Genomic DNA, 15,842 nt, shown 5'->3' on the forward strand with positions numbered 1-15,842 from the left:
AAATCTTATTCACCTTTCTATCTTCAGGGTCTGAATCTTGATTATTCGTGATATGGTTTCAAAACTTGTATACTTGTTCCTCCCAGCATCTGAGGTATACACACTCCTATGGATAAAGACCAGACTTGGACAGAACTATAATTCTATAGTCTCTCGAAAGTCTTCCTTGGTTGCATGTATATGAAATTAGAAACTGCAGGGTGATGATTTATTATTATTATTGGTATAGATGTAAAGGTAAAGATAAGGTCCAATAAAGGGGGAAAGATAAAATAATCTTCTGAAAACCAAAAAAAATGTAAAAATTGCTGCAATGTTTTTTTAGATGTAAAGTCCTTTTGTTAATTTAGGAATATGCAATGTATCATCAGATCTAATCATAGAATGATATATTCAAGTTTTTGGAATTTTTACCTTATTCTGACACCAGCTGGTATACTGCAGTTCAATTGTGACACCAGCTACTTGGTGTTAGATGAGATGCCACAAGTTATGGGCTCAGTTCTCCACAAAACTGCCCCTACTTCAGATGAGGCCTCAGATGGGGTTCCCAGACCACCACACTTCTGACCAACTAGCTACAAATTTGGGGATTCTCATGACCCCCTCAAATTTAGTATTTCACTAGAACAACTTTACAGAACTCAGCAAAGCACTATACTTATGATCACAGTTTTATTATAAAGGATACAGATCAGGACCAGCCAAATGAAGAGACACGTAGAGTAAGGTCTGGGTAGGTCCTGAACACGGAGCTTCTCTGTTCTTTCCCTGGGAAATCAGGGTGTGTCATCCTCTCATCATATCAATGTGTTCACCAACCAAGAAGTTCCACTGAGCTTCAGTGTCCAGAATTTTTATCAGGGTTTCATTACAACAGCATGATTGAATCATTGGTCACATGATTAAACTCCATCTCCAGCCCCCTCCCCCTGCTGCCACCCCCCCACCCCCACCCCCAGGCCCAGAGGTCCACCTGACTGAAAGCCCTCAACCTTCTAGTTACATGGTTGGTCTTTCTAGGAGCAGCCCCTGTCCTGAGATAGCTCACCTCAGCAAAAATTCACGTGTGAACCAAGGGTTCATGAATAATGAAGACACTTCTATTACTTGAGAAATTCCGACGATTTAGAGTCTCTCAGGAAGCAGGGACAAAGGCCAGTCAAATTCTTTATTATATAATAGGCCTGCTCACCTTACAAAAGAATTCTAGGGTCTTTTAGTTTTAGCGAGTTTTGAGTCAAATTCCAACTTTTTTTTCTAACTCCAGTTCTTTTATTCTTTTCCATTTTTACTGTATTGAACCAGCAGGCAATAAGCATATTGTTTCTTAGTCTCCTGTAACTTATTTCTATAGAATATCTTCCAGTGTCCATTCCACTTCCAGCCTTGTAAGGCTCAAGGACATAATTGTGTCCATTGACCTCTAGATTGATGATTCTCAGAATTATCTAGGACGTGTTGTAAAACTACACATGTTGGGGTCCTGACTCCCAAGATTCTGATTTATTTTGAACTAGAGTCCACGAGACCACTTTTTGAAAAAACTCCTCTGATCATTCTGATGAACAACTACAATTGAGAACCACTACTGCTAGACTAGTGCTGTCCAGTGGAAATACAGTAGTTCCTCCTGACCACAGGGGATATGTTCCAAGACCCCCAGTGGATGCCTGAAATCACTCATAGTACTGCACCATACGTATACTATTTTTTCCTATATAAACATACCATAATAAGGTTCAATTTATAAGTTAGGCACAGTAAGAGGTTAACAACAATAACCAAATAGAACAGTTATAACAACAAATGGTAATAAGTTGTGTGAATGTAGTCTCTCAAAATAACTGTACTATACTCACCCTTCTGACGATGATGATATGATACAATGCCTATGTGATGAGATGAAGTGAAGTCCTCAGAACAGCACACAATTTAAAACTTGGGAATTATTTACTTCTGAAATTTTCCATTTAATATTTTTAATATTTTTAATGTTGATTGACCGCAGGCAAGTGAAACCGTGGAAAGCGAAATTGCAGATAAAGGGGGATTATGCAAGCCACATACGTAATTTTAAATTTTCCAAAGTTGGTCGCATTTAAAAAGGTAGCAAGAAACAGATAAAATTACTTTTAACAACATTTTGTTTAACCTGTTCTATTCAAAATGCCATTTTAATATGTAATAAAAAATTATTAATGAGCTATATTCCATTCTTTGTACTAAGTCTTTGAAATTTAGAGTGTATTTTACACTTACACATACAACACATCTCAATACAGACTAGCCATACTTTAAGCCTTCCTAGCCACATGGACAGCTCAACTCTAGACCAAAAATTAATTGGAACTATCACACCAAGTTCTGTCTGTTTTATGTCAATGGTAGTGCCTGTAGGAGGGATTAGAAAAAACAACTCTTATTCTTATGTGGCTTGTTAGTAGTTATAGGAATTAGCCACACCTGATACTGTAGATATTCTGCTATATTTTATGCGTGTTTAAAAAATTATTCAGTGAGAACAGAGAAGAGGCAGATGAATATACATATTCTACTTATCAATGCAAAACAGAATTTTATAATATTTTTTTCCAATTGGGGTTAACAAACCAAAAATTCTTGGGGGAGAAAACAGATACATTCTTTAATCAATTTTTTTGCATTTTCTTTCCCGGCACTTGATCCTCACATTCCTAGCCAGGCTTTCATTTGAAGTAAGACTAAATGTGTCCAGCAAGTCCTTAAAAATGAGTATCTTTCTAAGGTATATTATCAAAGCAAGACTCAGTCTCCTGTTGTGTATGGGATCACCGGGTGGAATTCCATTCCTGTAGTTGGGTTTTGGCCAGTGATTTAGCCCTCATGGGTTAGGATGAAACATGGCTCTGTGTCTGCAAACTGACAACAGCAGAGTATTTTTTTTTTCAGGAAAATGTCTTAGACATTATCTTGGTTGAAAACCTGTGTCCCATTAGGAAGTTTTGATTTTTTAGCACACATGTTCATAGCCAACATGTTTGGTACCTTTTTTTGTTTGTTTAAATTCATCATAGGATTTTGTATGGATTGAAAATTTTTTTTAAATACTTCCAAGGTTTTTTATTTTACAACTTGAGCTCTACCCTCTTAAAATTTTAAGTGTATAATATTGTTGACTTTAGGTACAATGTCGTACAACACATCTCTAGCGCTTACTCATTTTGCTTGACTGAAACTTTTCCTTGACATTTAGTTGCACTATTCCAGTATAATTTGACTGTGTTTTTTTCTAGCACTCCCCTCAGTATTTCAAAAAGAGAAGCAGATGACTGAACAGTTTATTTCTAATCTCAGGCTTTGCGCAGTGGCAGTATCGTAGCCAATGAGGTTTAGCCAAGGCGCGATTATTGCTAATTGAAAACTATTTCTAATCTCAATGACTTTCTGCATCATCCTCCTTGCTAGGTAGGCTTCAGTCAAGGCATGTTCTCCTCTTGATCTTCTACCCAAGACTTCCACAGTTTTTCTGGGAACTGTAGTTACAACTTATTTGGCATTCCCAGGTGTTCTTCAACAGAGGATCCAGTTATTAGAGATTCACTCAGAGAAGCACCTAGTATAAATATGCCCTTTTCTTCTTAAATTCCCTTCACTTGAATAGCAGCAGCTACCGAGGTTTTCCTGACTTAAGCGTAATAGGAAACCAATATATATGTGACACGTGTGTGTGTGTGTGTGTGTGTGTGTGTGTGTGTGTGTGTGTTTCCCTCTTCTTAGCATGTAAAGGCTATGTCCTACTGTATGTGAATTTTTTTGAGGGGAGGGGATTTTTGCTATTTTCTTGTTTGGTTTTGTTTTGTTTTTTTAAGGTGACTTGTAGCCAGTTACCAAATGGTTTTTAGAGGAGAAGTGAATGAGTTTCTTGAGTCATTTTCTTGGTGTAGGAATAGTCTGGATAGCTGGTCTGCACTAAGAGAACATTTTATTATTATCCATATTTTTAGGACTTAATTCTCTTGTCTAAGATTCCATCAGCCCAGCTCTTTAGTGACTTCCGCCAGTATTTTACATGGCTTAATCCTGGAGCTCAGGCTATATTATTCAGCATTCCTTTTTCTCTTTCTTCCTCCAATTAGGCTCAGGGTTTAGAGCCCAAGGTGTGTGTGTGTGTGTGTGTGTGTGTGTGTGTGTGTCTTTTTTCCATTCTGAAACCCTAGTTTATCACTCACTGGTTGCTAGTGATGGAAAAGCTTGTTACACTAAAGCATCATCCTGAATGTCTTTATTCTTGACGATTCATCGAATTATTTGACAGTCAGGATTTCACTTAGCTTTGAGCATTTTAAGTAACTCAGAATAATCTGGGAACAAATAAGTTCTTTAGTCAGCCTATGTATTTGATCTTTTAAAATATAGCTATATTTATACAAACATGTAAAGTATATTATCCCATAAACTCTGTGGCTATACATATAGCTGTGCATTATGACAGTCTGGGAGTATGAAATTTAAAACTCCAAATGATTTTCATGAGTAATACACATTAGCAAACATTGTTCAGTTTTTAAAAATTTTATCTGTGATTCCAATAAGAAGCATCAAAATTGATGCAGCAGATGGAAGTATATTTTGTTGTATGTTTCTATACATATGTAATGGGTGAGGACCTATTGGTGTTCATTTCCACCTATTTCTTAGGTGGAAATCCATGCTTTAGTTGAGTTGTGTTGCATCTTCTCTGCTATTTGTTCCTTGTGAATTTGGCCTTCTTCGTGATAATGTTTTAATTGAAGCACTTTCCTTTCTTCATGTCTCACATCCAGAAGAGGTCGGCTGCGTACTCCCCTGTTAGCATCGGTCTCGATCATAACTGAATTTCAGCTGCTTGGCACTTTCAATGTTTAGCTGTAGTGGGTGGCCTCTGGACCTTCTTTTTATGAAGAAGGTTGTGAGGGAGTCAGAAATCAGACGCCTTCCACGTGACTAATCAGCAGCCTGCTGCCATTCTTGAGAATTCTGATAATCTTTGACACCCAGAGATTAGACTGTTCTTTGGATGGTACTGAGACGCTCAAAAGTCACCCCACTTGTAGCATTTTTTAGCAGCTGGAGCACTTGGTTGTAGTTTGCAGGCCAGAATGAGCTATAAATAAATAAAATCCTCCCGTGCTTGCTTCCTTCATTTAGGGTAGTCTGCTGATGAGATGCAGGCATCTGGGAGAAGATTCTCAGCAGGTTTAAGTGCTTCCCGAAGTGCTTTCCTGTACCCATGGCTCAGCTTCTAGTCTCTGCTGTGCTATCTTGTCACTCTAGACTTGTAATATTGGTGAGTCGAGTTTAAAACTCTCAATATATCATGAGGGTAGCCCAAGGTCCCTTCTTGTCAAGGAAGACTAGCTGATTCCAGGAGGAAGGAAAAGCAGGATCCAGGGCACCTGTAAATCCCTGTAGTTTTGTGCAGTGGCTTTGTAGCTAATTATACAGCAGGCAACAGTAATATGTTGTAGCTCTGTTGGCATGCTCACTTCAGAAAGAGCAAAATCTAGCAAAGCAAAGAAGGGGCTGCAAATGAATGAATCAATGATCATTTTATTGTAGACTAAAGCTCTGCAGTGGAATCAGAGCATCTGAACTGCAAGGAGGTGGTGGGAGAGAGGCCGGTAGAAATACGTGGTTCAGATGTGTTTTACAGCTCTTGATTTGGATTCTCCTGCAGAAATATAGTCACACAAGGAGACCACCACTGGTCACAGCCAGTTAAATTGCTCTTTCTCCTATGGTACTGCTGTTAGTGACTGCTAGTAGGTTATTCAGCCGACCTCTTCTGATTCTGCTTTGCTGCCTGACTTCAAAAGATTTGCCCTAGATGGCTCTCAGTCACAGCTTGATGTAACCACCGCTTGTTTGCATGCATCCCCATCATTTTCATATAGGGTCTTTTTTTTTTTTTTAATTCAAGTTAGAAGGCAAAAGAATTGGGAGCGTTTTTATATGATAAAAGATTTATGTAGGGCCAGCTAGAATCAAGCAAAATGAAATTCAGCTGGAAGGGATGGTAAAAGGCTCAGAGAACTTGTGACTGCCAGAAAAGTCAGTGTTCCTAAAATAAAGAGGGTTCAGCTAGCAGGCAGCGACTCTGACTTTGCATTCATATTGAAGCAGGCTCTCCAGCCATTCTAGGCAGGCAGATCAATAAAATCAGAGGTGACTTAATGCCAAGAAACTCAGGATTCAAAGGATTTCTTTTGTCCTTTGAATTTATTCTATATTGATGTGGAATGCTAGCCTCGGAAACAGAGATGAGAAATAGCCAGGTCTACATTCTGGTTTATGACACCATATTGAACAGTGTCCTTGGAAAGCATCCCCCTTTGGTTTCTCAGTTATCACATCTGTAAAATGGAGGTAATCTACTGGAAGGAAAATGATTCCAGTATTTATCAAAACATTGTGAATGAAAATTCGTCACAATATGTGCTTTCAATAGCAACTTTTTTTTTTAACAGCTGATGTCTTAGTTTATTTATATCCCATTTATGTATTTGAAAAAATGCAATTGATTGCCTTATCAGAGATTGAGTGATCTGACCATTTTTGCATGATGGGTATGTAGTGGAATGTAGATTTTATTTTTAGCTACATAAATGGAATATTTGACTACACAATCTCTTCCTTGGTTGTTTATTCTTGTGCAGACCGTGGATCTAGTTTTCTAGTATATCACAATAGCATGCAGTATGCCACGTGTCTTAAATTGATCAAATAGCCCCTCTACAGAGTGACAAAATATATAAATGATCAGTATGGACATGGCGAAGTATTTACCTGGTAATAGAGAATTTACCCTTCCTTCCCTGCTCATCTCCCCTACAGCCCACAGATTCTTTTGTACCGAAAAGGAAAAAGCTGCCTCTAAACTTACCTCTTTCATGATTGATCTGGGGCCATTCCGTTAAAACTGGAAATGTTGGGAGTTTTTGTTCTTACCCCATACTGTGTAGATGGTGCACAATTTCTATAACAAAGCAGCAGGGGGCTCCCTATGAGAGCTTGAGAATTGCTGATAGAGAAGGGGCTGGCTTTTTGTTGGTGGTGTTCTTTTCAATTCAGGCCCTTTTCTACTGAAACTTGACCCTCATCCTGTGAAGACTCTCTAAGGGATTAGAGTGTAGCTACAGAAGCAGCGAGACCATTTTATTAGTTTAAGAAATTGGTTAACAGTTGAGAGAGATTATACTTGTTTCTAAATTCCAGAAACCAGATAGATGGAGCCCGAGATTGCTTTGGTTGTAGGGTTCTTCTCTCTGAACTGAGTTTCATGGCAAGGGGCGGTACAGGTGACCCCTTTCTTTAGAATCCTTTATATCTGAAAAGGAAGACTTTCCTATATTCTTACATTTAGTTTTCTTTGTTTCACCTCCCTCTGCCTTAGAACCTGTGCATACTTTTTGTTTGTTGATGAGTGCATTGTAACTAAGGCTCTTTTGTAAAATGAAACCCGTTTCCCTGAGAGGCTCAAAGAATCCAGACAGCAGAGGTGCAGGTGTTTGCACTTGGAGGCTCTTGCTGCCTTATGAATTCACTGTGATACAGGTTTGATGCAGAGAGCACTGCTACTCACAAATCACACGCGGTATACAGTTTGTGTGCAGTGATATGTCACAGCTTTTTATTTATATGGCCAGCTCAGTCTATTCTGCTCCTTTCACTGCCATGGAAAGTGCATCATTTTCCTCCCTCTCTCCTCCTTCTCACATATCATCAGCACCACCCACTATGTTCTGCCCATTAAGTCCTGTGTGCCAGAAAACCCCAACAATGATTAAATGCTGATAAAAGAACGTTAGAAGGTTAAGATATCATCCAATCAACCCCCTTACAATACTCTTAAATTGTGGGTGGTAAGTATTGAAACTAAGGGTGTGTTTTTTTAGTTTTTTTTTCAGTTGAGAAAATGATATCAAATTAAGAAGGGGAAAAAAAAAAAAGACCAAAGAGAATGCCGGAGATTGCTTTGCAGTTTCCATAATTACCCTAGTCTTTCTTTCATAATTTTGGCACATTCTTTATCAGGAAAATCTAGGGCTAGCCAAGTTTAGGTAAGGTTTTATTTATGAAGGGCCTAGAGCTTTTAACCTTACAGCAATTTTAAAAAGTCATTATTACCCTAACTCATTTAATTTAAAAAGTGTTAATTAATTAATTAATTTTAACATATTATGCCACTCTAGTCATAGAATCATTTATCATTACATTCCTGCATGATTTTCGGTTCCTTTAAGCTCCTGTACTACAGGGCACCCTCCTTTCCTCCAACCACCACGGGTAACCCACCCAGGTTTATGAGAGGAAGAGCAGGTTAAAGAGACTTAGAAAAAGGCAGCTGGGAACCCACTGGCTTCTTTTCTTTGGAAGAGAGTTTGTAGGTTCATCACATATTCTACAAAAGCAATTAAGGTGGAAGGGGCTGTAGAATCAACTTCTCTGGACCTCCTTATTACATTTTTAGTAAAAGAAGGAATAAGAAAGAAGATTCTCTAAGAATCTTGTCAAGAATTACGTTTCGTGTTGGAGCTTAAGGTAACATACCATATATAGCTTAAATTAATTTTCATGAGCCTGTGTTTTATCACTACTCGGCATTATTTTTGTGTGTGATAGAGCTATAAAAAAATCCGTGGTAAATATATTTTGCCCCTTTCCATCGACAGCTGCTGTGGTGAGGTAGGTCAGGAGGCGTGCCTCTTTGGAGGCACCCTGGAGGTTGAAGGGTAATGAGCACTTAATTATGTCTGCTGAATGCCAGAGCTGCCAAAGTGGAGCTCCTCACAACTGGTCTGTATCTGCTCTGACAATTCTTTTATTATAGCTTTTACTAACCTATCAGTAACTAACTGTGGTTGTTTAATTGCAGGGGGAACATCCCCACGCTAAACAGGTACCGTATGTTTAGTTTCTTTTCCAATTAAAAGCACCTTTCTTTTGTAACTTAGAATAGTGAAATTGGGAAAAATAGCACTACACTTGACAAACTAATATGTTTATCTTCTGCTGGGGAGTCCTGAGCTCCCCTTTGGATATACCAAGTTATTCTTTCTATTTGGAAAACATGTTTTCAGCTTTTCTTCAGCTGTTCAAAAAGCAATACTTGCAAAGCCTCAGTATGGAAAAGCTCCCATCTAGCTGTTTATGATAGGGGAGTTGCCTGCCTGACATTAGCTTTGCTGTAAACATCTTTTGTTTTGCTAAGTTATCTGTCTAGTTTGGGGCTTTCAGAGGAGAAACCCTTAAGGTTACTTTTATCCTGGCAAATTGTTCATAATTTTTTCAATTTTTAAGTTTCTCTAATTTGTTTCTCCTTTTAGGGGAATGCAAATGCAGAAATAGCTGATCTCATGTTTTATTAGTTTGTTAGCTATTTTTCTAAAGTGTTACAGTGATATGAAAATCAAGTTTTATTTCAGACCTATAGAATAAGATTCACATTGGAAAAGTATGTTTAAACTCTGATACGTGGAGCCGTGGGAAGAGGTTTCCAGGCCAATATAACACAAGTGATATTTTATTGTTTTGAGTTCCTCCTGCTCCTGAGCCAAGCAAGACAACACAATGCAAGTTTGAGAGGATAGCAATTCCAACTGGAATCAAATCCACAAAATGCTAAAGCAGTAATATGTGGGTGGTGAGCGCCTTGTGCGTGATTAATTATACATTGAAATATTTATAGGCTTATGTTTATTTTGTCCCTCTCCCTTTAAATATTAAGTAATCAAAACTGATTATAGCTTTTAGAGTCCAATTTGGATGGGGAGAGGAAAGGGAGTGCTTTTGTTTGGTCCCCTTGCTTATGATTGGAGAGTGGGCATGGTTCATTCCTGCCTGCCTTCAGCTGTCCTGGCCCATGAACGTAGTACTGGGGGAAACTGAATAGTGGATATTTCCCATGGGGTCCAGTTGAGTGAAAAAGATATTTAACCCCATGTTTGCCATAAAGACAGCCTATTAACTTATTCAGAGGGAATTCCCTTTCAGTGTTATCTGGAACCCTTTTATCTTTCCTGTCTAATACCAGGCAGGTCGAAAAGATAAAATGCCTCACAAACTTGCTTCTTTAGTAAATATATTTGGTGATCCTAGAAAAGAGGATAATAGCGTTTCTGAGTTCATACAACTCTGAATCCCAGTTTCTAGTGAGCACCATTTGTAAGACTTGCTTGATATGTGTTTCATGTGTTTGCTTGTTTCATTCATGGGATCAATGGTTTCCTCTCCCACCCTGCCTTTCTAGTCCCCAGCACTGTCAAAAGATGAAGTACCTTTTTCGTAGTCATCACTTGCCAAAGCAATAAAATCCTGGAGTGTCAGTCTCTATGGTCTGTGTGAGCAGCGCTTCCATCCTATAAAAAATTCCATTGCCTTTTATAATTACAGTTGGCAGTGGAGTTCAGTCTGTACCCAGATCTCAAGTCCACATGGCTGGCTGTCTTCACCCTGCAAAACTGCAGGTGGTGCACGTAAGATTTGGGGGCAGCTCCCCCAGAGTTCAGGTGCCATTGCCTTGCTCTGAACTTGCTTCAGATCAGTCTGCCAGTAGCTGGTCAGGCAAGTCCTGGAGGCATCTTTCAGCTTGGTCCTTCCGAACAGGCTGCTCTGATTGGACATTCAGTATTATTTATCAGTGCATACTGCTGAGGTGCATCAAGGAGTATACAGAGTCATGATGCTTTCCGATTGAACAAATCAGTTCAGTTCTCTTCAAGCATCTCCATTTCGTACCTGTCTGTCATGCTTACACATCCTGTGAGACCCATGCTCTGCCCTTTTGTATCTTGCTGGGCTTTATTAAGGGCTTTTGATGAAGACATGTTTACTTTGGTAGAGAAGTGTTTAAATATAAAACGGAAATTTTGCAATTTGGGGTTGAAAATGTCTCTCTTTCAAAAAGGAGGAACTATCATCCTTATAACTGCTATCTCTATAAGCCCATTAAAGAAAAAAGTAAATACCTCAGTAAAGTTTCTTTAATAAACTGTGACTTGTTTCTGTATGATAATGTTTTTTATAATGATTTACTAAACCATTCCAAATGACTTAGAGTTGTTACTGTACATGCGTATGTCTATCTGTGAATACTTAATCTGCTACAGTTCCCAGAGAAAAGTACCTTAAGTGTTGCCTAGTTACAAGTCACTTGGCTCGCTTACTTCCTTTTAAAATGGAGACTGTTTGAGGGAAGGGGAAGATGCAGGATGGTTTTTAACCCCTATGTGCTATTCATTCATTAGATGACCCATGACATCATTATAACTGCCCTGAAATTCCTGACCGTCCTTCGATTTTTATTTGAAGAAATTTGGGGGTGATAAAAATGTAGCTTGTGTGTGTGCAGGGTCGGGGGACTTCAAATGAAAAGGTTAATGTGATTCTAGCAAGATAGGCTTATCCATTGTGGGTGAAAAACCAAATCTGCTCCGCAACCTGAGCCTACTTCAGTCTCCGCCCAGGTCCTTTCCCCATTGCCGCTCTCCCCGTCCTTGCTCCTACCCCACTTGTCTAACGCGTTTGATTGAATTACCATTTAGAATGTCCTTCTCCTCCAACCTCAACCACTACGGCATGACTCATGTAGCTAGTGTCAGCGACGTGCTATTGGACAACTCCTTCACTCCACCGTGTCAGCGGATGGGCGGCATGGTCTCTTTTCGAACTTTCGAAGATTTTGTCAGGTAAGACACGGCAGAACTGTCTCTGTGTAAGGGGAGCCGTGGGCGTCTGTCTCAGATTTCTGCCAAATGAATAAAGGTCCCCAGGAGAGCTATGAGCCAGCTAAGGAGATCTAGCCCTTGCTGTATACGCCCTCCAAGAGGTATATGTCCTTCCGTTTCTACCTCTCATTGAGACTCTACAAGCCTCTACTTGTTATACGAGCCTGGTCAGAAAAAAAAAGGAAACAAACAAAACCGTCTTTTCCTTAGGAGCAAACAGAAGAAGCTGTCTGCTCTGTGATGAGTGAAATGTCAGGAGAAATTAAACACAACACTAGAGTGAGCCCCACCAGAGACGATACATCTTTTGATTAAATGCGTTCAGCATCTATCTCTTGATGTATACTGATGCATTACCCTAGGGGGAGGGGTAATTACATTGGTCTGTCACTGCTCTGGTCCCAGGGTCTTTCTGTTACTTTAAGACCGATGATGACAGCAGTGCTCATATCTTACATATGAAAAACAACAACAACAACAATAACTAAAGCTTTAGATCATTCTTTTTTAAAATGAAAAAATATATATGGTTTATTAAAGTTTAAACAATCCATCCTCCTAATTTCTGCCACGTGGTGAAATTTTGCAGGTCATTTCTAGCCACTGGTGATTCTGTTCAGTTGCCTATTGAGCACAGGGTAAGATAGATTATTCTTTTAGACTGAGCTGGCAATGGCAATATTAGTTTCCTGCCACGTAGGTTTTCTGCCACTTGGATTTTCATGATGGGTGTTTCTCTGGTATTTTTCAGGATCTTTGATGAAGTGATGGGCTGCTTCTGTGATTCCCCACCCCAAAGCCCCACATTCCCCGAGGCAGGTCACACGTCTCTATATGATGAAGACAAGGTATGGTGTCCCCGTTGGGAGACTGCTTTGCGCCTTCAGATACAGGAATTGTATTAAGTATATACTATCTTTCTGACTTTGGAACATTATAGGGAAGGATTCACCTTTTACCCCACTTTATACTATTACATTTTTATATGCCCATCAAAGTATTTTTGGAAATAGGTAGAATATAAATTCTAACGTTAAGAAAAAAAAAAAAAACAAGGAAGAGAACCTGTATTCTTGGAATCCATAGTGTAGACTAGGCTGAACTGTATTCATTGTAGATGCCTCTGGGTCTCTGAATGTTGTTTTGAAGATTTCCGCTTTGGTTGCTTTAATTCTTACTCAGTGATGGCTTGTATATTTGCACAGTGGTACTATTGTCGTCTTCAAGGAATGGTGGACTTTAAATAGCAGAAAAAAATAGGCATTTTGTTTAAAACTTTGTCCTTTTATTAATCCCTTCTTTTCATTTCTCAGTAAACAAATTGTTCTGTTTTTCTTCCCCTACTGGGTCATTTTCCTGTGTTTTGACACTTCCACTGTATGATAAATTGTTAGGAAATATATTATGTGGGAATATGTTCAGGTGGCTTCTTTCAATCATTTATTTTTTTCACATTCTGTGAAGAGATGTGGCAGTTGGTTTCATTCCCATTTTACTGGTGAAAAAGTTGAGACATAGTGGTCTTCAAGTTCCCGTCAAGTCAAGATTTGGGGCCACCCCTAGCTAATGCCTTCGCAGCCTTATCTTTTAAAAATTAGATGTTCTGCTTTATTTAATCTTCATTGTGGATATTGGGTAGTGGTTGCAATTTGCTTATTCGTACCAGTGGGCAAACCAAAATGTCTTGAGGGGGCATATCTCTTTTTGAGGTATTCTACCAAGTATAACTTTTCTCTGTATTAGCCAGCCTCCTGATTTCTTTGTCTTATGTTATTGGGTTGCAGGTCCCCAGGGATGAACCAATTCACATTCTGAATGTGGCTATCAAGACTGACGGAGATATTGAGGATGACAGGCTGGCAGCCATGTTCAGAGAGTTTACCCAGGAAAACGTAAGCCTTCAGATTGGGTGGAAACTGGTGAATGGCCCCTTTCCTGCTGGCTGTGTATCATACCCATCCTTTTGTCAGTTGCTACTTTTAAGACCTGTCACTGATAATGACTATGTCTTTTACATAATTCTGCCGGTAGGGGGTAAAATTCCAACATGGTTTAATAGTATATAATGAATATATTTTTATGTTAAGAAATACAGACCTCACATATTTAAAATGTTTTAAGGAACGGATGTGTGGTCCTACGTCTTTTTCCCAGAGCTCCAGTCTTGACCTTTTAGTCACCTGCTAAATATTTTCCTTTGGAGGTTAACTCTACATGTCTAGGTCCACACTCCCCTCAGGTTTCTTCTGTGTCCTTCCCTCCCTTCCCTTGAAAATACCAGTTATATTTCCATCCTCCTCTCAATTTTGTGTCACTTGGATCTCTTGTATTGACTCCATAGGTTAAACCTAAATTGCCATCATTTTCTTTCACCTCTTCTGACTCCCCCCAGTCATTCGGAAATCATTGATTTCCTCCCTTTCCTGGCCATTCCATGATTCTACCATCCTACCCACAAGCTGTACGTGTTTATTTGTGTCTGCTCAGTCACCAAGGTCTGTTCGTTTTTCCTTTGCAATGTCTCGTTACCTCCCTCTCTCCCTTCCTTTTCAGTTTTTTAAATCCCACTACCATCTCTCTAGTTTAAACCTTTACTTGCCTCACATCTGAGCCCCTGCAGCAGGTTTACTTGTGATCTACCTGTCTACCGTCACTCTTCCCATCCAGGTAGTTTCCATTTTGTTCACCACCACAAAATTAAATGTCCAAAATGCCCACCTTACCACGTTATTCTCCCACTCAACAATGATTCTGTTTCCTTGAGGATGCCTCCTTAACTTGGTATTTAACAGCAGCCTATTAACAAAGGCTGACAATCTAGCCTTTGCTGTTCCATGACATGTTGTGTCTTCATCTCTGCTACTGCCCCTCACCTGGAATCAATTTGTCTCTCTCTCTTTCTCTCTCTCTCTCTCTCTCTCTCTCTCTCTCTCTCTCTAAATCCTGCTTATTTTAAAAACTGTTTCAAATTTTACCTCTTCTCTGAGGACTCCTGAGTAGCCCTAACTAAAATATATTTTTCTCCCTTGATTTTTAATTGGTCAGCATACATTTATTGGCAATAATACTTTTTATTTATAAAGAACTTCTGCGTACATTTTTTAATTTGCATCTTAACCACAAACCCATGTGGTTCGATTAGTCAGAAATTATTCCACTTGTACACATGGGGAAAAGCTCAAGCTCAGAGAGATTAATTAAGGCCCCTGGTCACCAGCTGGTAGATGATAGAACAAAAATTAGCATTTAAGATTTTGATGCCACCTCTAGAGGGCACAGATCTAGGTGCTTTAGTAAATAATACAGTTTTAGCCCTGAAGATGCTTATAGTCTAGTTGGAGGGGGTGGTTAGGCACGCTCAGAACAATAGTCTGCGATTGCATTTCATTGCGATGTAGCAGAGCTGCCAAAGTGCCCCTCTCTTGCACTGCCCTTGATGATAAGACCCATGAGTTTTCTCTGACTAGAAAGCACCTAGCTATAGTGCTTTTGTAAAGAACTCAGTAGATTTTTTTAAAACTTAATTCAGCAGTATAAGCAATTAGTGCCACAGGCATTCACATCACGTATTGCTGATGGTAGATACCCAGGAAAAGACAGGAACTTTGTGCTCAACCTGAGTCTTAGCACTTACTCCGTGACGCTCTCACAGCACACAAACTGACCTGGAGGGCAGCGGCTGCACGAGGAAAACGGCCTTCCCAAGAAGTGAAAGGAGGGGACCTGCTTGGGAATTTTTCTTTAGAAGAAAAACTTACCTTCCTTCTTGCCCTTGACTCGTGGCCACGTAAAATTAACCTGAGGGACCCAGGTAACCCCCAGCTAGAAGAGCCCTGATGTGTGCATGGCTGCTGATGCCGCTGCTTGATGAAGTAGTCTGAAATTTCCTTCCCAGGTTTTGAGGCACTAATTGCCCTTATTTGATTATTTTGACCTCAACTGTAGGATTTTTATTACCCTCAGATCTAAGTGTTTTATATCATCACATGTTGATTTAAAGAGGCAGTTTCTTCATCTTGACTGCATCGACTTATAACATTAATTGGCAGCAAGAAATTGCCATTTTTCCTTTACTGGACTTGTAAACTGAGGCAC

General features: G+C 39.4%; 1 protein-coding gene and 1 pseudogene across 18 annotated transcripts in view; both read left to right on the forward strand.

Moving 5' to 3' along the window:
- Positions 1-15,842, forward strand: part of ACACA (acetyl-CoA carboxylase alpha) — a 259,377-nt gene that overhangs the window by 134,454 nt on the left and 109,081 nt on the right. For 16 of the 18 annotated variants that reach the window (XM_019732514.3, XM_088802082.1, XM_074320146.2 and 13 more), the window contains 4 exons: positions 8,897-8,920; positions 11,565-11,708; positions 12,499-12,595; positions 13,532-13,639. In XM_019732514.3, the coding sequence (XP_019588073.3) occupies positions 8,897-8,920; positions 11,565-11,708; positions 12,499-12,595; positions 13,532-13,639 (373 nt within the window). The remainder of the gene's footprint in view (positions 1-8,896; positions 8,921-11,564; positions 11,709-12,498; positions 12,596-13,531; positions 13,640-15,842) is intronic. The other 2 variants (XM_088802081.1, XM_088802083.1) reach the window with 1 other exon arrangement.
- LOC141569109 (U4 spliceosomal RNA) lies at positions 3,336-3,445 on the forward strand (annotated as a pseudogene).

This window comes from Rhinolophus sinicus, chromosome 12 (assembly GCF_057876585.1).
Source record: "Rhinolophus sinicus isolate RSI-liver-muscle chromosome 12, RSI-T2T, whole genome shotgun sequence".
Classification (NCBI taxonomy): Eukaryota; Metazoa; Chordata; class Mammalia; order Chiroptera; family Rhinolophidae; genus Rhinolophus; species Rhinolophus sinicus.